The sequence below is a fragment of the Manacus vitellinus genome, unplaced genomic scaffold, assembly GCF_001715985.3.
Source record: "Manacus vitellinus isolate BGI_N305 unplaced genomic scaffold, ASM171598v3 scaffold_103_pilon, whole genome shotgun sequence".
Classification (NCBI taxonomy): domain Eukaryota; kingdom Metazoa; phylum Chordata; class Aves; order Passeriformes; family Pipridae; genus Manacus; species Manacus vitellinus.
Genome location: NW_021938814.1, coordinates 831,803 through 855,994, shown reverse-complemented (window position 1 = coordinate 855,994; position 24,192 = coordinate 831,803). Strand labels below are relative to the sequence as shown.

General features: G+C 49.1%; 1 protein-coding gene across 1 annotated transcript in view; it reads left to right on the top strand.

The window, feature by feature from the left end:
• Nucleotides 1-5,975, top strand: part of DDHD1 (DDHD domain containing 1) — a 50,224-nt gene extending 44,249 nt beyond the window's left edge. Inside the window, 3 exon segments of the mRNA XM_029963646.1 lie at nucleotides 436-688; nucleotides 2,357-2,536; nucleotides 4,927-5,975. Of these exon segments, the coding sequence (XP_029819506.1) occupies nucleotides 436-688; nucleotides 2,357-2,536; nucleotides 4,927-5,108 (615 nt within the window). The 3' untranslated portion in view covers nucleotides 5,109-5,975.
• The last annotated feature ends 18,217 nt before the right edge of the window (nucleotides 5,976-24,192 follow it).

Sequence of the window (24,192 nt, the reverse complement as noted above, 5' to 3'; positions counted from 1 at the left end):
GAATTGACGATTTGCACAGGGGTCAACAAAGAGTCATCAAACAAAACATTTACACAGCCAGTTCCTCCCTCTGTGTTGTGCAAAATCAGCTTAACTTTATATAAAGTTTGCTCTGGCAGTGCATATTAAAATCCATCTGAAAGGAACTTGTGTGTTGCTAACAGTCAGGTACAGGTGTTGCATGTGCAAAAGTGAACGCACAAACAACTGGGCAATTCATAAATCTTCCAGGTGAAAGTAAACTTCCCTGTGAAAATAAAAGTGAATCAGACCATAACACCAAAACTCTGTCACCTTCTGGGCTTTGCTTCTTACAGATATTTTGGATTTGAGGTTGGAGAGGGCTCTGTACGTGAAAAGAACGTGATTATTTTTCAGTCTTGGCACTCAAAGGTTGTTTTGTTGTTGTTGGTTTTTTTTTATTTCCTCTTGCAGGCCTATAGGTTAGAACCTTTAATTCTGAAGCACTACAGCAACATTTCTCCTGTCCAGATCCACTGGTACAACACGGCAAACCCTCTCCCTTACGAGCACATGAAGCCAAGTTTCCTCAACCCCACAAAAGAACCTACCTCAGTTCCTGACAGCGAGAGCGCTTCGGCGGCGCCGAGCCCGACCACGTCCCCGGTGATGGTCCGGCGGCACTACGGGGAGTCCATCACAAACATAGGCAAAGCCAGTATATTGGGTGAGGTCCTTTGTGCCCTTTGGGTCGGGAACAGGAGCCCCCTGTGGAGCTTCACTGCTCCGTGGTGCTGGGTCATAAACAAACTCTGCTCTAGGGACAGGCTGGGAGGGCTGGGGGGGTTCACCTGGAGGAGAGAAGGCTCCAGGGAGAGCTGAGAGCCCCTTCCAGGGCCTAAAGGGGCTCCAGGAGAGCTGGAGAGGGACTTGGGACAAGGACCTGAAGGGACAGGATAAGGGGGAATGGCTTCAAATTGCCAGAGCACAGGGTAAAGTGGGATATTGGGAAGGAATTCCTGGCTGGGAGGGTGGTGAGGCCCTGGCACAGGTTGGGTAGAGAAACTGTGGCTGCCCCTGGATCCCTGGAAGTGTTCGAGGCCAGCTTGGATGGGGCTTGGAGCAACCTGGTCTAGTGGAAGGTTTCCCTGCCCACAGGACAGGGCTGGAATTAGGTGATCTTTAAGGTCCCATGATTCTATTCCTGTCTGTTTCACAGAATCAGAGAGATTTTGTTTAATTTTTTTGTTTTAATCCCAGCTGATGTTTTACTTCAAAGAAGAAAACAGTTTACATATGCTGGAGTCAGGGCTTGCTGGAAGATGATGTAGTTTATGCTATTGTTGCCTTACTTTTGTCTCTCTTATTGAAGTAACATCCCAATGATTTAATAGTTTCCACTCTATTTCATGGAAAAAAAAAGTTAAATTAAAGCTTGTGTTCTGACTACGTTTTCTGGTATTGGTGAATAAGAGAAAAATCACACCATGTAAACTATTACAGTTATATTTAACTCATGATTCTACAATAGGAAATTCAGGCTGTTTTAATATAAAGTCTGTTCCCTTCTGGCTTTCTCAGTCAAAATAAGCCCTGGTTTAAGTGAGCTTAAACCCCCTTCATTGGAGCTTATACTTGAGCATGCACTTGCAGTTTTTGTTGACTCAAGGCTTTTCTTTAGCTCTCTGTGTGGGATTTGGAAGAATCTTAGTGCCAGGAATCTTCCCAATCAAATAAGTAAAGTATATAAACGCAGTCTAGTCCTTAAGTAGAAATATGTGGTATTTCAAAGCAGGGTGGCTTTTTTTTTGGGTTACTATAGTAACTTTAATGTCTTGTCCATGAGGTGGCAGCAAAGTCGGGATAAAACACGACACGACTGCTCTTAACTTTTACACTCGTCTTCCTGAGCAACCAAAATAGTCCTTTTAAAGGGTGATATAACATTTTTAAGTGTCTGTAAGGGCAATGCCAGCTTAAGGACCCTTAACCAGAAGAATGCCTTAAATGTCCTGATGGGATTCTTAAGTGCAGGAGGAGCCAACGTTGCTATAAAGCATTTTGTCTTTGACTTTTTATGAGAGAGAAATTACAGCATGTCCTTTGAAGTACCAGATTTCTCGCAGCAGAAGTAATCTCATGTGTTTTTTTTCCCCTAAATGCAGTTTCCAAATTACAGCTTTTGCTTGTGCACAAGATTAGTCTTGGGATAAACAGTGCACTCTTCAGTCAGCGCACTCTTCAGTCAGATGAGCTGTTCCCACCCTAGGAAAGCACTGAGGAGTGTTTTCAGTCGCCTGTCACTCAGCTCTAATTAGTGGGTGCTACACTGACTTTAATTTGCAGTTTGATTTATGCTCCTTGGGGTTTTTTTCCCCCTCCTTGCCGGATGCAGGAGCTGCGAGCATCGGGAAGGGCCTCGGAGGGATGCTTTTCTCGAGGTTTGGCCGATCCAGCACAACCCCACAGACAATGGAGACGGGAAAAGAAGGAGCTGAGGGAGAGGACAAGAAGGCCACAACTGTTGGGACACCACCTTTACCCCACAGCAGCTCGGGCTTCCTCGAACCCACAGGTGGGTGATGAGTCCTCCTGACAGACTGGTACAGGTTGCCCAGAGAAGCTGTGGCTGCACCACAGCTGGAAGTGTCCAAGGCCTGGAAGTGTCCAGGGCCTGGAAGTGTCCAGGGCCTGGAAGTGTCCAGGGCCAGGTTGGATGGGGCCTGGAGCAACCTGGGATAGTGGAAGGTGTCCCTGCCCATGGCAGGGGGCGGAACAAGATGGTCTTTAAGGTCCCTTCCAACCCAAACCATTCTGGGATTCTGTGAATCTGTTCCTGTGTTTTGAATTTCTCAAGACTCCAACGACTGAGTCTTTGTTCTTCCTTTAATCTTTTTGTCCTCTCAAAGGAGGTTTATCTCTATATGTGTACATACATGTACACCATATGTACGTGTATGTACATATGCCTATAGGAGTTTGGGCTAAGGGGATCTGCATATCAGTAATTCCTAGACTTCCAATAGAAAAGCAATATAATTGCTACATGGAATCCCACTTACCATTTATGATTAAATGGATTTATTTAAATTTTATAGAATGGTTTGGGTGGGAAGGGACCTTAAAGACCATCTCGTTCTACCCCTGCTGTGGGCAGGGACACCTTCCATTAGACCAGGTTACTCCAAGCCCTGTCCAACCTGGCCTTGAACACTCACAGGGAAGGATTTCTCCCTAATCTCTAATCTAAACCTGCCCTCTGTCAGTTTAAACCCTTTCTCCCCCATACATTTCCTATTTCCCCACACAATTCCAATTCTGAAGCAGTCTGGATTTTAAGACACATCATACTGGAAGCAACAGAAGTTGCCTCCCTTGTCCTGATCTGAACCACCCAGAACATAAAGTGCAATTTTAGCAGCTGAGGGGTTTTTTTAAAAATAGAGGTACTTCCTTTAAGGGAATTCATTTTTGATTTTATTTCTGAAGTCCCCATCGCTGCAGGGTGGGGGGGTTTTTGCAATCAGAGGAGTCACAAGTGTGTTGTATCTTGTGACAGCATTCACATGATGGATTGTTGTCTGTTCATCACAACAGATAACCTGTCTGAGTCACTGTTTGAGGACAAGAAACTCATTTTAGGCTCGAGGGAAATAGAGGGGCAGGACAGTGACTGTCACGGAGCTGCCCACGAGCTCCTTCCGGGGGCGGCTGGCACGTCCAGGGCTTTCTGCATGGATCCCACATCCCTCTGTGCTGAAAGCCATCCCTGCTCCATAGAAGGAGAACGTGGAGCAGAGGCCAGCGAGGCTGAATGATGCAATCCACAGCCAAGGGCTTTGCTTCTGAGAGGGCGGCTTGTGGTGGGGTTTGGCAGCCGCCCAAGTCCCGTAACGGCCTCTCGGAGCCGGTCGGGGTGTCCTTCCTGCAGAGCCACTGGGGTTTTTTTGCATGTACACATCTTCCTGGAAATGACTGTGGTTGTCTCCTGGTATTCCAAGGCTCTGAATCCCTCTCCTTGCTGCAGAGTGGGGTGATGCTCCTGGGAGAGCACGAAGACGTGTCGTTCTGTGCCGGTGCTTGTGCGATGCTCCCTTTATGTGCTCTCGGAGCCAAGAATTAAAATTCTTTCAAACTGCCTTTGATAAATGGCTGCATTTTTGACTCAATATGGGGGGCTGGCTTTTGTAGCTAAGCAGCCCTTTAGGTTTTTTTGTCCTTTTTATTCTATTGCTCCTTGTAGAGATTTTCTGACCACTAAAGTGCCTTAACAATGGATTAACCATCGGTCCAGTTAAAATGCAGTAAAAATTGCTTTGAATGTGGCATTAATCAAAGAGCCATTGAAATAAAAGGATAACTGCTGAAATATATTTGGAATAATCAGGATATTAAAAGGGCTAGAGCTGTGGAGGGACAACTTTGCAGAGAGGACTTGTAGTATTGGGTGTAGTCTCCTTGTATAAACACTAAAAATGAAAGAAATCCATTTATTTCAGAAAGTTCTGAGCACCCACCTTCTGAAAGACAGTGTTTCCTAGTGGGGCCTCAGCATTTGCTGAATATTTCTCTGTAGTTATCATAACAAGTATAAATAAATGTATTTATAGAGTTACTATAAGGAAAACAGCTGCTTAAAAACATGCCAGCTTTTCCCAAGCTTTAGAATCATAGAATCATATAGGTTGGAAAGGACCTCTAAGAACAGGTTTAGTTTCCTTTTAGCTTTTGTTTTCCTGAGCTAAGCACCACTCTTAGGTCAGGTTTGTGCTAAATGCATGTGCATTAAAATGTATTTGTATATTAATAAACTTTGATTTGGTCGAGTGTCCCGTGAAACGTAAACACAGAGGTATTAAGTTTGTTTTCTGTACAACAAGTAGAATCAGAACCCAAAGCTGATGGCAAAACATGCTGGTGTTTTTACAGTTCTAACACCATTTTTGTTTCGTGTTCATTTTCCAGTGGAACTGGAGCACAGGATCGACTTTGAGCTCAGGGAAGGTCTCGTGGAGAGCAGGTACTGGTCCGCAGTCACATCCCACACTGCTTACTGGTCATCCCTGGATATTGCTCTGTTCCTTCTAACCTTCATGTACAAACAAGACCAGGAGGAGACTGACAAATCCAATTTAGACACTATTTGAATTTCTGACCGTGGATGGGAAAGGAACTTTTCAAACCAGTGGCACAAAACGGATGTTTGACTGCAGAGCTGCAGCGTCCCAAGGCATGGAGGTTTCAGGTTTAAGTGCATGTTTGGAGGTTTTTTTCCTGTTTCTAAAGAGGAAAAATGATTTGTATTTCGAAGCACTTTATAGTTTTAAACATTTTGCAGTGCTTGACCAGACCTGAAAGGGTTCCAAACTCTTGTTAACGTGGGCTGTGTAAAGAGCCAAATCCAGTGTGTCCATCCCGTAAGCACGTCGTGCAGTGTGCTTGGGTGACATCCTTGCTAATGACCATAATTGCTGTTTAGTTCGTTAAACTGTACAAAAATTAGTTGATTTAAAAATAAAACCCACTAAATTAATTTCCAGTAACAAAAATACATAGTTCAATGCAAACCTAAAACTGCCATGTTCTGATGTTTTATGTACTGGTGAATAACCAATGGTGGTGTCATTTTTCCAGGACTTTTTTCAGCTCCACATCCAATTATCCACATTGAAAGCCCATTCTGACTGCTGGCTTCTGGGGGCCTATTCTACGTGACACATTTAGAAAACTAATGCTGAAGGAAAAAAAAAAAAAGCATGAGGCAAATATTTGAAATACTGTAATTATAATTTATTATTCTCTCTAATCGTTTCATTTTATTCCAGTGTATAAAACATGACTTTTTTACTGGTTTCTTTTGACATAATTTAAGAACCACATTTATTTTCTACAGTGTTTAAGACTTTTTCTCAGAAATACATATCTTTGTACTACTATTCAAATGAATATATGGACACTGTGGCACACTTTAAGTATTTTTTCATTAAAAATAAATATTTGTGGTTTCACACAAATGACATCAGTCACGTTCTTCTCAGAGGTAAGTGTGTGCCTTTGCTTTTTCAGGTTCCAAGTGCTTCTCAGGCACATTAGATTGGTTTGCAGAGGATCCAGCTGTCCTTTGTTTACCACAATTAAATGCATATATATGTGTGTGTTTGTATAAAAACATATGTATGTTTATGTGCAAGGATCTTATCGTGAGGAAAGGGAGCACCATAAAATAAACTTGGTGAGGCCTGAGAATACCAGCATTTAGGTTAGGCTTGTATCTGCAGCTAATTAGAAGTCAAGAGGGAAATACTGGGATGAAAGGATTAAAACAACCTGGAAGGCTCTGGAGTAGAAATGTTGGATGTTTGACCTCTGAGCTGCCTTTGCCTGAGGTATTTATGATCTGGATGGCACATGTGGAAGCTGCAGAACCTAAATTTCAGTTAAAAAAAAAAAACAAACAAAAAACAAAAAATAAGTCTGTGGTGTTGGTGAAGAGTTCTCAGTGTAAACAGACGTGGCAACATCAGCCCAGAACAGCAGAGCAGTGGCTTGAGATATGGAAACCATCCAGAGTTCCCTTTTTGAGGGGAGACAGTGGCTCTTCTCCCAAATCATATTTATTATGGGCTGCTGGGGGAAGGAATTGGGATCTAGGACTTTGTGTGGTGTTATGGACTTGGGAATAATTCCGAAGGGGGGAAAAAACAACACGGAAGGGAGGAGTGGAGGGGATGGGAAGGGAAGGTGACACAAACAGCAGGGAACCAGGATCCAGCATTTAAATGGTGGAAAGGACCTTGCTTCAGTGTGGGTCTGTGAAAAATTCCATCTGGCCTCAGAAAATTGGAGCTCTCCTGCCTGACATGTTTACCTTGGGTGATGAGCAATCGTAAGAAAGGAAAACAACCCTCCAAGAGGAGGGAGCCGGACACCTCTGCTCCAGCAAACAGCCTGGTGTTTACAGTACTGCCTTCCCAGATAAGTTGTTTAATCAGCTCTTCCTAATCAGGACAACTGAAACACAAAAAAGGAGAATCTCCTTTTATATTTAGCACGTGCAAAGCGTTTCCAAATGTGCGTGGTTGGTGTTCCAGGAGTCGGAGTTGGATCGTGTCGCTGCTGCCTTATCCCTTTACACCCCTGGATCCACAGTGGATCCCTTTTTAAAGGCTGTAAACAAAAGGGGTTAATTCCTGTCATTCTTGTGGTCTGTGTAAACTCTGCTGTTGTCCAGAACATGTTTCAGATTTATGGAATAGCTGCTCCCCTCGCCTCAGAACATGCTGGTACTTGCTGACTGCTCTCCATATAAGGGATGGGATCCTACTTTTAGGTACGTGCCCCTTGGAAAATCGGGGAGAAGATGGAGCTGAGGAGTAAATCATATTGCTGGGAGGAGAAGGGATAATGAGGACCAATACCTGTTCATCCCTTGGCATTTTTCCTGAGTTAATGGACGTGTTTATTTATGATTTTGCTCTAATTAGTAACTCCACGGACCACCTACTTATCTCCAAGCTTAATTCCAAACAAAAAACACACCTTGAAAGAATAAATGGAGATTTATTTTAAGTGTATGCAGAGATGTTAAGCACGCTGTGGGCAGGCTTTCATCTCTTTAATCCTCAAAAAAATATCTCTCATCCTCCTGCAAAGATGAAATCCTGTTTAAAAAGTAGATTTTGAAGGTGGCAGAAAAAGGATTGCCCTGTTTCTGCTCTGTGGTGTAGCAGGGATTCAAGTAGGGTCACGTCTCTGCATGCTAAAGTCTAGATTTCATGCTTAAAACTTTCTGGTCAGATGGTCTGTGGCATAATACAGAGCTGGAATGTCCTGGCTTCCAATTACTGACTTGTTTTCCTCTGCAAGGACAATGTTTAGCTTTCCAGGCTGTGTTGACTGGTGGTTTTTCTTGAGAAACCAAGATAAGGGGAATGTTCTGCGCCACTGTCAGTCTCGGGCCTGATACCGACCTGTTTTCAAAACTTGGCCTTGAGCTCTTTGTCCAAATTTGACAAGGTCGTTTTTGCAGATAATGAGCTTTAATTTTATTATTTTTTCTTCATTCCGTCCCTTTGCTCCTAATTATTCTGTCATGGTTTTACTACAACCTCCTTTCCATTTATATACACTCACGCTCCGCTTTCCTGCCAGAGTTGCTGGAGTCAGACACCCTGTGCTTTATTTCACAGTCTGGCTGGTCAACTCCAATTATTTTATCTCCTTTCCTAATTAGCATTATCAGGCTGAACTGAAATATGTTCCCCATTCTCATCCATGTATTTTGCCTGGTTGCCACCTCTTCTTCCTGCTTTCCTGCTCTCCTGGTGCTCCTTTCCCATCGAGCCAGTTCTGCCCGTAGCTGAAGAGTTGGGAATTGATTTTATTCAAGTCGAGTCCATGAATCACTGTGTCAACTGTTTGCGTTTAGATAGTTGATGTATATTTGTGTGCCCTCTGCCCAGCAAGTTTATTTGGAATTCCTTGTTCCCTGTTTTTCCATTATTGACTTGGAGATTAGGTTTCTGCCTCCACGCATCGTTTTTTCTCCTGAATTTGGACTTCAGGTGATTTATCTGTGGTTGTACAGGGTCACCTCCCCAGTCTCTGCCAAACATCTTCAGTCACCATCAGGAAGCTTTTACACACCAAGACCCAGTTTGAGCTGCATTTAATAATAACTTTCTACCAGAAAACCACCCCTTTCTTGGTATAGCTTCTCCCTCTCTCTTCCACGGGTATTTTGTAGATATCTTGTCTCTCCTCTGACACTCAAACCTCTTCTGAAGAGCTGGGGTTTCATCTCTGCTTGATTTCTGTCCGCTGTTTATCGTTTGCTTCGTGCTCGTCTGAGCATCCTCAAGACTTCAAGGGAAATTTTGGCACCCACTTGAATCCTAAGGGGCAAATCCTAGTGTTGTGATCCCCCAGACTTCTCCTGAAAGCTCAGCATCAGCAAATCCCATCAGCTCCCAGGATGGGTTTGCATGTTCCCTCTCGCTGCGTTTGTGTCGTCTCTGGCTGCTGCCGTCAGCTGAACCCTGGGACTGACAAAGCACTTTCTGTCATTGTCCATGAATTTTGGCATGTCAGCCGACAGTGGAGCTGGGCTGGTCTCTCCTAAGGCTTGTTCCTTGCTCCTCGTGTTTCTCCTGCTTCCCTGGGGGCCCATTTGACCCACACTTTGCTATAGAAACACAATGTTCTGTGTTTCCCTGCGTGCCGTTGCTGAAACACTAAAACTGCCAGCACAGCTCACAGTGTGTTGACATGGACTCCTCTTCCAAGAGAAGTCCTGATCCATGGAGAGAAATACCTGGCTATGAAGTTTCAGTTCACCCTGGAGGTCAGCGCTCTCTGGTCCCATTGGAAAGCAAATTCCAACCTCAGCCTTTTCCCCTCTCTCCCCAGCTGCAGCTCTCTAGCAAACCTTGGCCAGTCCTTTCCTCTTGGGAGTGAGAAATCAGTGGGCACCCTGCAAACATGAGATGTCCCAGGAGCCATCTCTTGTGGTTTGAAAATCCTCGATGATTTATCCAAAGAGGGGTTTTTCATTCGACAATTCTGAGAGCATCTGCCATGGATTAACTTCTTTCTTTGTTTCATAAATAAAATACCATTTCTGCCTGTTCCCTGGGGCCTCATTGATCATGGGCATGGACACAGAATCATAGAATCCACAGAATGGCTTGGGTTGGAAGGGACCTTAAAGATCATTTAGTTCCAACCTCCCATGGGGTTGAGATGGGAGAGGTGAAGTCCAAATTTCTCAGCAGGCTGCAGCCTGACCGACACTCGAGCTCCAAGGGCCCCACAATCCAGTTGGTTGTTCTTGCTGTGTAATGCCTCTTTTCAATATTCCAGAAAGTAGTTACTCTCACTCAGGCTGGTCCCGATGCTTTGTGCTTAAAGGGCAGCTCTGTACTCACCAATCTCACTGTGCCTTCTGGTTTCTGTTTGTTGTTCTTCTTGGCCGCACAAAGCCCAGACTGGTTGGATAACGCGAGCCATGGAAGGGGGGAAAGAGAGAGCAGACTTCTGCTGGCTTTTGGATTGTGATCTCTGCACCTAGTCTCTCTCACACCTACCCAAAACTAAAAACAAGTTTGTGCTGCCACCAAAGAATCCCAGAATGGTGTGGGTTGGAAGGGACTTTAAAGTCATCTCGTTCCAAATTCCTGCCATGGGCAGGGACACTTCCACAGCCAGGTTGCTCGCAAGCCCGTCCAACCTGGCCATTGGACACTTCCAGGAGGGGCAGCCACAGTTTCTCTGGGGCAACCTGTGCCAGGGCCTCCCCACCCTCACAGCCAAGAATTCCTTCCCAATATCTAAACTAAATCTCTCATGAAACCAGCCAGCACTCAGGGAGGGATTGGGGCTCCCCCCCTCGCCGTGGGGCTGCCCCAGTTCCTGCCCTTTGTGAGTCCAGCTGGGCAGGAACAGGCCCTCCCCTGCCAGCTCCCAGGGCAGGGGTTTCCTGTTGGAAATGCAAAATTGCAAAAACCTCTGAAAGATGAGAAGAACCAAAACATGCACAGATGTTTTATCTTCCTACCTTTCCACCCCGCTCCCGGTTGTGTTGAGCTGAAGGGCCGAACGGGGAGCATCCATCTTTTCAGTCTGAAAATGCCCGTGTCCCGCTGGATGTGGATGTCTTATTACTGCAGGATTTGTCAGAAATTTTCACATTCGTAATTACTTTTAAGTAACAAATAGTTAAGTTTTAAAAATAACTTCACGTACTTTCAGCATTGCGAGATGCACTTTCAGTATGGAAATTCTTAGACTAATTTGCAAAGAGGGACAGACGACTTGCAAAACAAACCCCACTTTTTAGGACAAGGGGGGGTGGTTTTAAACTAAAAGAGGAGAGATTTAGATTGGATTTTAGGAAGAAATTCTTGGCTGTGAGGGTGGTGAGGCCCTGGCACAGGTTGCCCAGAGAAGCTGTGGCTGTCCCATCCCTGGAAGTGTTCAAGGCCAGGTTGGATGGGGCTTGGAGCAACCTGGGATAGTGAAGGTGTCCCTGCCCATGGCAGGGATGAGCTTTAAGGTCTCTTCCAACCAAAATCATTCAGGGATTCCATAATTTTATCTCCCACCTTCTGTCTTACAGGAGTCTGTTCCAGCAATGCCACCACTGCATTCCACCCGTGTTTTCCCAAATAGTTTCCCAACTTCTGGGCTCTGAAAGGCTCCTTCAGTTAATCTCTGTGCTTTGGATGAGGTGAGATCCTGTTGGAAAAGGAATCCTTAAAGGTCTGGGATGCAGCCTTGTGTGCTCTGCAGGGAGGGCTCACACTGAGACAGCAGTTGAATGTTCTGTGTTTACAAAGCCTGATGTTGGGATGGGACAGTTCTGTCTCTTGGCAAACTCCTCGGGATTTCTCCTTTATGCCTTCCAGACTGACCCTCGCATGCAATTGTGTGTGGGGGGGGGGAGTTTTAATTTTCATATAAAACTGGAGTATTAAAAACCAGCAGGAGATAGGGAGGGAGGTGAGGCTGCTTCGTGGTGGCTGCAGAAAAGGGAAGAGGGTAGAAATGTTCTTTCCATGGATGTGTGCTCCGCTGTCACGAATCCACCTTCGTGTTGGATAGACCACATCTGCATGTGGAGGGGAGGAGGGGGGGAGACAAACCAGGCAGGAGAGGCGCTGATTAAATCAAGGCAGAGCTTGGCAGCGCTGGGGAACAGCCTGATGTGTATCAGCCAGCACGTGTGCAACACATGTCGGAGCTTGATGTTCCCACCAGGAGCCGTGGGCGCGCAGCAGATGGCAGAGAGCAGGATGAGAGGTACAGACCTTCCTCCCAACGGGGGCTCAGTCCTGCCCCAGCACCCTCTTACTCACAGAATCCCAGAATGGTTTGGGTTGGAAGGGATCTTAAAGATCATCTCATTCCATCCCCTACTGTGGGCAGGGACCGGGTTGCTCCAAGCCCCGTCCAACCTGCCCTTGGACACTTCCAGGGATCCAGGGGCAGCCACAGCTTCTCTGGAAAACCTGTGCCAGGGCCTCCCCACCCTCACAGCCAAGAATTCCTTCCAATATCCCATCTAACCCTGCCCTCTGGCAGTTCAAAACCATCACCCTTTGTCCTATCAACTATTCTTTGGGATTGAGTGATCCCCTCCTACTCACCACGAGCACACCTGAGCTAAGGAACTTACCCAGTATATCACTATCACGAGGCTTGTCCTGGTGGGATTCAGTTCCTCCAGCGACCACACTCATCTGGGAACAGTCCTGCAAGGCAGCTCATCTCCTGTCTGCTTAGATGGGATCCCCCGGAGCTGGAGCAGGGAGCCCACAGCGCACACATCTGTCTCCAGGGAGCTGCTGGTCTCTTCTCCCAGGTAACAAGTGACAGGACAAGAGGAAACAGCCTCAAGTTGCACCAGAGGAGGTTTAGATTGGATGTTGGGAAAAAATTCTTCATGGAAAGGGTTGTCCAGCCCTGGCACAGCTGCCCAGGGGCCTTGATGGAGTCACCATCCCTGGAGGGATTTAAAAGCCATGGGGATGTGGCACTTGGAGACGTGGTTCGATGGTGGGCTTGGCAGTGCTGGGGGAACAATTGGACTCAATGATCTTAGGGGGCTTTTCCAACCCAAACAATTCCATGACTCAGCCTGTCCCAATCCTGGGGGTCACCTGGTGCACCACCTCCAGCCCGTTTTCTGTGAGCAGCCCCTGAGGAGCAGCTGGGTTGAGTTTCCTGTCCCAGAGCCACCTAAACTCAGGCACTGATGGATAGCTTAAGTCAGGAGGGATTGATGTGTCAGCTCCTCACCCAACACCAGGCTGCTTTCTAGGGATTATTCACTTTCTTTCCCAAGTCCTGGGGCTGCCAGAGTGTTACAACTTTACTGCAACCAGAGTCTTTTGGGGGGGGGGGAAATGTCGATGATTTGCTGCTTCAGACTCTCTTTTCCTGCAGTGACTTTTGCCTCTGAGCGACCTCAGCAAATGCCAGTGCCTGGGAATGCCTGGGAATGTCATTCCTGCGCTCTGCAATGCGTCCCCAAAGGAAAGTCAGAGTCCTGTGGATTTTGCAGCAAACGTGTTGCCAGTTTCTAGTCCTGCTTCATAACCCTGATGGCATTCTTGGCCTCCCTGGGTTTATGATTTATGGGGATGTATTCCCAGTCTTTTGGGGGAAGCGGGAGCTCTGGCTGCAAGCTGTTCCTCTGTAAGCATCAGGCTCCTCCTGAGTTTATCCTGTGCTATCAGGAGAAGCTGTGTGTGCATCTGAGCACGGACAAATGCATTTTATGTGTTAGATGCATTTGCAGTGCTCACTTGTGACGCTTTAAACACACACCAAAGCTGTGCTTAAATCAGGGGTTTTAAACCTGCTGCAAAATCTCACCCTCTCCAAACAATTTAGTTAATTAACCAGCTAAATCAGTTCTTGCTGACTCTCCCTTGCAGATACCCCTCCTGAAGGAGATTTTTCTTTAGATTTGGATGAAATGCAACAGTTGAGTCATGATTTTCTCTCTGGCTCGGCTGCCGGAGCAGGGAATGTTGTTCACAATACTGGCTGTTGCCATATGCTTTTTTCATCAAGTTAAAGGGTGCAACTTTCTTTTTTGCTTCCCCCTCCACTGACTCACTCCCCAAATATGTTTCTGGTTAGGATGCCTTGTGACTTCTTCCTGACAGAAGGTTTTCTGGTTTGCAGGCAGCTCTGGGAGTCGTCTCCGCGAGCTCTAAAACATCCCAGCTCCTGGGAGGAGAGGACGGGTGTCCTGGAAGGGAGGAGCAGAAAGATGCTTACCTGGTTTTTGGGTGCTTGGTGTCTTTGGGGAGCTCTCCCGCCCCAGAAATGGTTTTCCAGAAGCTGGTCAGTCCCGCTCCAATGCCCTTCCCATGTGGATTGTTGTGCCTGGGATGTCGAGGAAATGCCCAAGGGAATTTTGATGAGATCTCACTGCTGGATCCTGTGCAGAGCCAGGAGTTGGACTCAGTGATCCTTGTGGGTCCCTTCCAGCTCAGGATATTCTGTGATTGTGTGATTAGGTGAACTTGGCCTCTTATCTGTTTATTTTAAGAAATGCTGGAAGTTAGGGTCAGGGGATGCTGCTTGGAAAGGATCTTGGAGAGACAGACAGACCGACATGTCCCTGCTGGATTTCTTTTAAGGCTTTGCCTTCTGTTGACCCCCAGACCTTCACCACTGATGCCAGATTTCCTAAGCAGGCTATAAATCATTCCAGTGATGCTTCCTGAACCTGGCCTTGCACCTGCAAGCACAGGAGTGGGTATCTGAAAACCAGAGTCCATCACACTTGTAGATGAGCATCCCATCCTCACTTCCCGAAGTCCTGACAGCCCAGGAGATGCCAGAGACTGGGGAAAACAGCTTGGCCTTTTCCAGCTGCAGGAACTGAGATGCTGAGAGTTAAGTGACTGGCCCAAAGCCAAAGTGCTTGGAAATGAGCCCAAATCTTCCTCATACTAGCTGGGATATGACTGTGTAGCATTCCTTGCCCTGCTGGAAATGTCACCCGTGGTCTCTGGAGCAGCTATCCTGCAAAGAACATCTCTTTTATTTTTTCTTTTCCCCCTGAAATCGTTTTTCCTTACAGGACAACCCCCATCTGTTTGATCTTGTGGGATGCAGGAGAGCAGGAACGTGCCAGCCTTTGTAGCATTTCTCATTTCCTACAACCTTGCCTGGAAAGTTAACTCGGGGCTTCTCCAGGCTGGGAATTTTCCAGAGAAAGCTATTCCAGCTGAGCAGTTCTCCAGCAGCGCATCCCTGGGTGTCGGGGTGACGGCAGAAGGACATGTAAGGACACTGCAGGGTGTCCCTGCCTGATCCTGGCGCCTCTCCCAGGGAACAGAAAACTGGATTCTCGTTCTCCCTACCCCTTCTCAAAGCGTGGGAGCTGCTCTTCCCTGTGCCACCTGGGAAGTCACTTGCCGTGACCACAAGCTGTTTGGGGACAGAAGGTGGCAATTGTGGTGCCACCTGCCAAAGCCACCTGAGATCCCAGTGCTGCTCCCAGGACTTGGGTTTGTTCTCTTGGACAGCAGGTCCCATCTTTCCACTGGGGTCTCTTCCAGGAAGGACAGGTCATTTATACCCAGCCCTCCACATGGTAACCTCTCCTTGGAGATCCAGGAGTGACTCCTGCAAACTGGTGCCAAATTTCCATGTGATTTGATGGAACTTTGGGGTTTTTACTGTGGATTTTTTTTCCTTATTCTTTCCAGTGCTGTTATCCCTGTTCTTTCCTGGCTCTATCGTCATCCAGTGTCATCAAATCCAGTGTCATCACTGGGGAGATGGAGGAGGAGGAGGTAGAGGTTTATCCCTGCAAGGGATAAAGGTTGGAATAACCCATCCTTGCTCAGCTGGCAGCATCTCCAGTGCCCAAAACACAATGGAGAGCTGGAAGCAAATCCTGGCCACTCCACAGCCCTGCAGGGAAGGACAGGGGACTGGAGGCTTGAAAAAAAAAATACCCTGGCAGCACAACCTTATGGTTGAAAAAAAAAAATCTGGATGTGTCAGGATTTTGGCTGTTGGATGGAGAAGTGGACGAGGTGCCAACAGTTGCTGGTGCTTGGTGTGGAGAGCTTTGAGGATCCAAACAAGGTGATAAGTGCCCTGACCCTGTTCATCACTTGACAGGCCAAGATGGCAGAGCAGCAGAGGCCTGGGTTGGGATCCCAAACCTGCCCAGTGCCCCCCATCTACCCCTGAGAAGGCAGAACTGAACCTCCCACTCGTTGCTTTGGCTCCTGGTTCCCAGGGCTCTCCCTGTGTCCGTACTGCCCATGGAGCAACAGCCCCAGCTGAAACCATGGCATCCATCATGGGGAATAACCAACCACCCCCATCCTGATAGACAAGGGGTGCTGGTTTCCCACTGCAGAGAGCAGGGTTAGATGGGATATTGGGAAGGAATTGTTGGCTGTGAGGGTGGTGAGGCCCTGGCACAGGTTGCCCAGAGAAGCTGTGGCTGCCCCATCCCTGGAAGTGTCCAAGGCCAGGTTGGATGGGGCTTGGAGCAACCTGGTCTGGTGGGAGGTGTCCCTGCAGGGGGGTGGAATGAGATGGGCTTTAAATGTCACTTCCAACCCAAACCATCCTGTGATGCAACAATCCCATGATCTCTCTGCCATGGTGACCTCCTCTCACCCCATACAGCTCCCCCCTTCCCAGCTGCTTCCCAAGAGCTTCCCGGGGGCCTGTTAAGCCACTTCAGAGCATTGACCTGATTTTCTCCTCTTCCCTGTGCGTCTCCAGGATGTTTCCTATCACGCTGCCATGGGCCTTGGCTTCTCCTCCCACCCTCCCACGGCTGTGTGCAGCAGTGTCTCGCAGCACATTCCTTCGCTCCGTAATCTCCGGCTTGCTATCTAAGGAGCTGAAGGATATTTCCACCCCAACAGTGCCAGAAAATACTGGCAACCACCTCCGTCTACCGTCCTCCCGTGCACACATCCAGCTCCCCAGCTCTCTGATACTCTGCCATATTCAAACAACCATCACTGACAGGCAGCTCTCGAGGCAGCAGGTTGTTTTCTTTTCTGGCTGGGTTTTTTTTTTTTTCCCCCCTTTTCCAAGCCCCAGCTGGTTCCTGCAGCTTCTTGCCCTGGTGACTGGGTTTGACTCTTCACTTGGAGAATCTGTGCTGTGCCTGCAGCACCAGAGATGAAAATCTGCCACACACTCCTCTCCGTTCCCCAGGGAGCAGCAGGTCCGAGATGTGCCTGATCATTGCTGATTCCATCAATATCATCCTGCTGCACCTCAGGAACCATTCCAGACCAGCTTCCTATGGCCCTAACTGTCAGCAGGGATGAAAAGTCCTGGTCTGCTCCCAGCTGGGGATTGTCACTGGTATTTTTGTTGGTCTAGCAGTGATTGCTCTCTGTCCCGAGGTCTCAGCCACCTGCAGCTGTGAGGACACAAGTGGATGACCATCACTCCAACATGTGGTGGAGTTTGGGGCATCCTCAGTGCTGGATTCAGCATGCAGTGAGCGAGGACATTTACCTGCAGATGGAGACTGGAGCAAATCCATGCATGGCAGTAACTTCAGACCCACCTTGGGAGAGAACACGGAACCACAGAATGGTTTGGGAGATCATCTTGTTCCAACCCTCTTGTCATGGGCAGGGATGCCACAAGAAGCTGGAATGAAGCTGTTGCTCTTTGGATCAGGCAGCAGCTCCAGCATCCTCCAGTTTAAGCAATGAGCTGCCCAAAGCCTTTAGTGGCCAGAGAAGGTGTGAGAGCCCTGCTGGCACAGTGTGGGCACACAGACCACCCAGGACGCCTGTTTTCTGGCTCAGCTTTAAAACCCACTAAGGATGGTGATTCCCCTCCCTCTTTCACTCCCTTATATCTAAACTGTCTCCCCAAAGTGATAATCTGAGGTTTTTTCCAAGTGATTTGTCCATTGCTTTTTGCCCATCCCCTGTGGAAAGGGGGAACAGCACATTTTCTCCCTCTTCCATCTCTCCCTCTCTAGATAACATCTTCAGGTAGGTAAAAGAGGGTTTATCATCATTCTTTCTTTCTCCAGGGTAAAGACCCTGAATTCTTTCAACCTTTCTTCATCTGTGCCCCTCCTGTCTCACCAGGATCTGCTGATGAACTTGGAGTGGGGGTCCCCAGTGTCCCTATTTTGCAGGGGATGTGGGGCTGCAGCAGGAACCGTCAGAGCACCACAGCAAGTTCAGCTGCAGTCACTGTGTGTCTTCCAGGGGCTCAAAAGTCACCTCAATTTCAAGCTTCAGTCGAGTTTTGGGCATTCCCAACATGGTTGCCCATTCCTGGCCAGCTCAGAGCCCACCTCTCCTTCCTACAGGAGCTGCCAGTGGCTCCCCCAGCTCTGCTCGGAGACAAAATTCATCCCACCAGGCTGATTCAATAACATGGACCTTATTAAACCACCCCGACCTGCTCTGTCTCTATTTTTCCAGCACTAACTGCATTACCACCCCGCCTGCATCCGACCTTTCCGGTGAGGACTGAAGCTGAAAAAGCACAAAACCATCCAGCTGTCTGGGCATCATCCGCCTCCGGCTTCTCCCGGCGCAACGGGCTCCCGAACCTGCTCAGGGACCGCAGCTACACGGGGGAGCTCGGGTGTCTGAGAGGCAAATAAAAGGTATTTTCAACCCCTGGAATACTGCAGTATCAGAAATTGATTTTCTGATTGATGTTCCCCAAACCCCTTTATTCAGCCCGAGGCGATCCACACGGAGAGACATGGATGTGACCGGGAAATCTGAGCCCGGTGTCCATTAGGGCACTAACCCTCCTGCTTCCCTGCAGCCTCCTGGTGTTAATTTCCCTGCAAAAGGAAGCAATTTGGGGTTATTTTTTAACCAATCCTGCACGCAGGGGCTGTTGTGCTTTTCCACAAAGCAAACCAAAGCAGCCGACCCGTGCATCCTGATCCCGGCTCCAGCAGGGAGCTGCGTCCTCAGTGGTTCCAGTCACTGCTGTGTGTCCAGCCTCAGCTTCTCCATCTGTAAAATAGGCAGAGAATTGTTGTAGTTTCCTTGGCTGCAGCCATTTGCACCGGGATATGATCAGGGACTGTGGGTAATCTGTGCCCAGGGAGGCTGCTCACACACACCCTGAACCCAGCAAGAGGAGCCAGGATATAAAGTCCCAAATTCCTAGAATGGTTTAGGTTGGAAGGGCCCTTAAAACCACCTAGTTCCAACCCCCCTGCATGGGCAGATATATTTGGGTTTGGTTAAAAACAAGATACAAGAGCAGTCTGGGCAGCCCCACGGACGCCCAAGAGAAGTGGTTGTAGGGGACGATGCTGAGTCACTCCCCCTGAACGTGTGACTTGGGGTCTGGGGGAAATTTGGGGGACTCACGCCGGGTGAAAGTGTCCTTTTCCACCAGGGCTGTGTCCCCAGACACCCCATGGTGTCCCTGTGGCGTCAGAGCTTTGCTCAGGTGCCCGTTATCACCCGGCTCTCGCGGAGCTCTGACGTGGGAATCAATAAAAACCCTCCTTCTGTGCTTTTTGTTCTCCGCCAGCACATGAGCAAAGGCAGCCAAAGCCAGCCAAACGTCCTCAGTGCCCTCCTCTCCCTCCTCCTCCTCCTCAGTTTTCCGCAGCAGGGGTGGGATTTATCAGGAGGGTGTGATTTATAGGACAGGTGTGATTTATGGGGCTGCTGCTATTCTGGTTTGGCCGTCGGGGCTATGCAGCCTTGGAGAACTCCCTGCACCAGCGTGGCTTGCTTGGAGTCCCTGATTCCCGAGGTTTTGGATGCTCCTGGGACCTGACAGTGGGAATGAAGTGGTGGTGTTTCTGCTGTCAGACTCTCCTTTCTTCTGGCTGGGCTTGGGGGCAGTGGACACCCTCCCTGGGGAGCCCAGGGCTGTGTGGCTCCTTCTCAGGATGCCACGTGAAGGGGAGGTGTGAAGTTTTGGGGGATAATTGGTCCATGAGTGTGTTCCAACTGCTCTGCACATCTGGATTTCCCCATCCCGCCCCTCTGAGCTGCTGCTGTTGTATCCCTGGTCATGGGGATGAAGAATAAGCCCACTTCAGAGTGTTTTTAGGGGCTGTGGGGTGGGGACAGGACCCTGGCACCAGGGTTGGTGGTGCAGGCCAGCATGGAGCATCCCGGTACCATCCAGAGGGGATGGGTGGCCCAGCCTGGTGTTTCTGGGGGTTTCACAGCAGGAAAATCATCCCAGTCCTTCCCCATCCTCATGTGCCTGGAGCAGGACTGGACAGCCCATCCCCAGGGCTGGATTTGCTTCCCCATTCCACAGTTTGGGGATGTGCATCGTGCTCCAGAGCAAACTCCAGAGCAGGTCCCTGGGGGTGGGCGTGGCCCAGCACATCTCAGGGATACCCCTCGGGTTCCCTAGCAAAGCCTGGCTGATGAGCTTTGCCTCGCCCTGATAGAGGGAAAACCTGGCCGGGAGCCAGTTTCCCCGGACCGTTGGGGATGGGAGAGCCAGGGCTGGAGAGATAACGGGATGTGTCGGTGCCAGGGCTGGGGTGGGGTGGGGGGGTTGTGCTGCAGCACTTGGTGGTGCCGGCTGTGGGGCTGCCACTTTGGAATCACACAGGACAGGGCCCCACAGGGTGCCAGGGGCAGTTTTCCTCCCCTCCTTCCTGACCTGGGAGACCTGCAGGGTGCTGGGTGCCAGCACAGGGTGCATTCCCACAGCTCCACTTTCCATCAAGTGACTGCCCCAAAAGGGCCTGAATAGAAGCTGTGAATGATTGATAGTGTAATTTGGGGATTTTTTTCCCCCTCCCATTGCTTCCCAGTAAATCATTCCCAAATAGACGTTTTTCACTGTCTGGCCAGCTCTGCAGATGAATGTCAGATCCCTCAGATGAATTATTTGGGATTTTTGGTGTTGCTGACTAACAGTGGATAAATGACGCTGGGTGTTTCCTCTGACACCCCAGAGTCACCAACCCCGGGGATGCTGATTGAGTGTTGCGTGACATTTGGGTTTTCTTTGAGCCCCAGCTCCATGGGAGAGATCCAGCCTTCCAGCCTGGACTTTGTATTTGTAGAGGCAAATGAATAGGAGGCCTTCTGGAGGTGGAAAAAAGCCAGAACGGGAGAGGCAAAGGCTCAAAAAAAATCTAATGGACAATAGAAAGTGGTTTAATATGTCGTATAATATGGGAGAAGAGGGGGGGTGGGAGATGTTTGAACCTTTGGGATGGATGGAGGCAATGGTCCAACATCCCTGGGGGTTCTGGAGGTGTTTGAAAGATGGATGGAAAGGGCAGCAGCTGAGTGGGACATGCTCCTGCATCCCTGTGCAGCAGTTACTGCTGGAAGTCATGAGGTGACATTAAGAGTCCAAGGTGAGTGGTACCAAACCCATCTCTCGGGCACAGGTGCCACAGAGGAAGACCTGTAATGGAAGGGGGGTCCTAGGAATGCCAGCTGGGAGACACTCAGGCACCAAGCAGGGAGCTGGAAGGATATTTTGCAGCCCTGGGGATCAATCGGCTTTTAGGAGAATTTACCTGGGATTTATCCAAATTCTCCATCACGTGGATTCAGGTGTCCAGCTAACAACTCCCTCTGGCTAAAACAGATGTTTTAGGATGCTCCAGGACCCACCAGCCCTTCCAGAAGGACACCAAGTGCAAGGACCCTTCTGACCATGGGGACAAACGACCAGAGAATGATTTGAGGCACGTTGCTTTCTCTGTGGGACAAGGCAAGAGTCACACTCGGTGGAGGTCACTTCTGGCAGCTGGGAACATCAGAAGGAGGTCACTCCTGGCAGCTGGAAACATCAGAAGGACATAGAAAAAGGATAAAAGATAAACGACGGCACAGGGATTAATGTCAACAGGAAACTGAGGGCTGACACAGGCCGGGCCAGGAGCGGTGTGTCATGAAGAGCTGATTGCTGAGGAAAAAAACTCCCAGCCTGAGGCTTTGAGAACTTAACTGAGCCTAATTCCTGGAAAGAAGGTGAAGAGGGGACAGAGAAGAGCCCTGCAGCGGGGTTTGTCCTGCAGCACAAGCCTGGCAGGCTCTGGTGCACCGCGGGTGATGGCAGGAACCTGCAGCATGGGAATGAGGTGAGATTCTGTAGCTGTAGGGCAAGGAAACCTAGGCTTGACTTACCCAGGCAGGAGGTTCCTCACTCTGGCTTTGTGTCTGGTACCTGAGTGTAAATATCTCTTGCAGGCTAGGATTTATTCTGGAGGCTGCCAGGAAAAGTTGTGACTGCCCCATCCCTGGAAGTGTTCAAGGCCAGGTTGGAGCAACCTGGGACAGTGAAAGGTGTCCCTGCCCATGGCAGGGGGTTGGAATGAGATGGTCCTTAAAGGTCCCTTCCAACCCAAACCATTCTGTGATTGTAATCTGTGATTTTGTAACCTTTGGGCATGAAGGACCAGGCTGGATGGTTGTGAGTCTCAAATCTTGGTCTCTGGCTTCATCCCACGTGTCCTTGGCCATCAGATGAGAGGGACTTTGGACAAGGGCATGGAATGACAGGACAAGAGGGAATGGCTTCCCACTGACAAAGGGCAAGGTTAGATGGGCTATTGGGAAGATATCACTTCCCTGTGAGGGTGGTGAGGCCCTGGCACAGGTTGCCCAGAGCAGCTGTGGCTGCTCCTGGATCCCTGGAAGTGTTCCAGGCCAGGTTGGGCAGGGCTTGGAGCAATTTGGTCACAACCACAATCACAATCTAGAGAGACTAAACCTGCCCATCTCGAGTGCCTCCTCAAGATCCTCATCACAAATCTCATTCATCCTTTCATTACAGGGCTACTGGATTTATTCCATGCACAGCCCAGGTGATGGCACATGTACAACATGCAGCTGTGACAGTGTCACTGCTCTGCACATACATTCAGAAAAATAAAAGGGCCACAACACGTGGATGTTTCCAAAATGACAAAATCAGGGAAGAACGAATGAGAGGCCAGGAATAAACAAGGAAGCAGAGTTACCCAGCATGTTTCCTTTGCCAGAAGTGTGACCTTGTCTCTGCTGGGAAATGCTCATTTGTGAAAAGGGAACCTTGCCTATGTCCAACAGACGCTTAGAGGTGGAAGGGGATGAGGAGACAGAGGGGTTGGAATGAGATGGCCTTTAAGGTCCCTTCCAACCTAAACCATTCTGTGATTCCATGATTTTGTGAAGGAAGGATCTTGCAAACCCCCTGTGAGGAGGAGCGGTACCAGTGGCAGTGGGTTCAGAGATGCTGGAGGGACGTAATGTGCTGGAGGGAATAACAAGCAACTGCATTCCTCCTTTTTGAGCTTTTCTTCTGAAACATCATTGTTAAGGAAGAACTGCAGACAGGAAATGTCAAGGCCCAGGTGAAGTGGAAGGGTGACAGAGGCCAAAGAGGGGCTGCCCACACCAGGTCAGAGCACGCTGAGCTCGGACAATTTGAGGAAACAGAGCTTTTGTTTACACGGAGATTTTGGGGAATTTCTTTACTTCTGGAGAGCTGGGAGCTCAGCCCTGCTGCTTTTCCAGCTCCAACCACCCAGTGAAGGCACAGGGCAGAGTTCCATGGCTGGTCACCCTGGGAAGAGCCAGTCCAACCGGCTTGCCCGCAGCCCTGGAGCAGCCAAGCAGGAACACCAGCAGGAACAGCAGCTGCTTTCAACAACTGCCCATAAGAGTTTAGAAACCAAAGAAAAAGGTCAAAAAAAAAAAAAGGGGGGGAGACACCAAAACTAATTGAATAAACCCACGAGAGGGAAGTAGCTGCTCAGCTTCACCGCTGATTTCCCGAGGATGCCCATTAAGTCATTTCATGGGAAAACTATCCTGGTTTCCACCAAGCAGGGGCAGAAGGACCGGCGGGCTGGAAGCAGCACTGCGGGCAGGTCTGGTAGGTATCATCCCTGTCCCGATGGAAGCGGCCGCGCGTTTCGGCACCTTATTTGGCTATTGCTGCCCGTGCGGAGCGAGGACTCGCTGCAAACAGTGGGAAGAGCCCTGGGGATGCTTGGCTGCCTCTGACGCAAGAGCCCCGCCGGTACATTTTTGACCTTGCTTTGCCTCTCGGCCGGGCGCTGGAGATCACGGTGCCTCTCCCTCCACACACCCACCGGCCGAGGGAAGGAGCCCCCGGGGATGGAAAGGGCAGGGGAAGCGGCTTCCCCGTCCTCAGGGAAAGAGAAAAAGGGAAACGAGCGGGTTTAAGGGCAGAAGGAACCGGCAGCCTCCGCTCACGGCTGCAATCAGCTGTACTAAAAGGTTACTCGCTCCGCGGAGCCGTATCCAATTGCATCAGCTGGGAACCTCGTCCAACACGCCGGGCTGAGAGTAACCCTTTCTATTTATTGCCCTATTGTTTGACGCTGGAGGAACACGGAGATACCATCTGGGAAAGCTTTGTTGTCACAGACCGGCTTTCCCCCGCGCTCCAAAGTCACCCTCTAAGTTACACTCCAGCTCCCAAGTTCGGGGGGATGGAATGGGGGCTATGCTGACAGGGATTGAGGCCCCAGGAGGATTTGAGGGGGGAGGTCCGTCCTCCTGCTGTTCAGGGCAGCAGTCACCCAATCTCCTTCTGGCAGCATCAGCCTCGCTAACCCAAATCCTTGGATAAAACCTGTTTTAGTCTGCCTGAAGCAAGCTCAGGAAAGGTTTTATTAGTGCATATGATAAAGGAGAGAAACGTCCCTTTATAAATATCTCCACTATAACAGCAAAGTGAAAAGTGGGAAAACTTTATCCATTGAGGGGGTTTGTTGCCTCCACG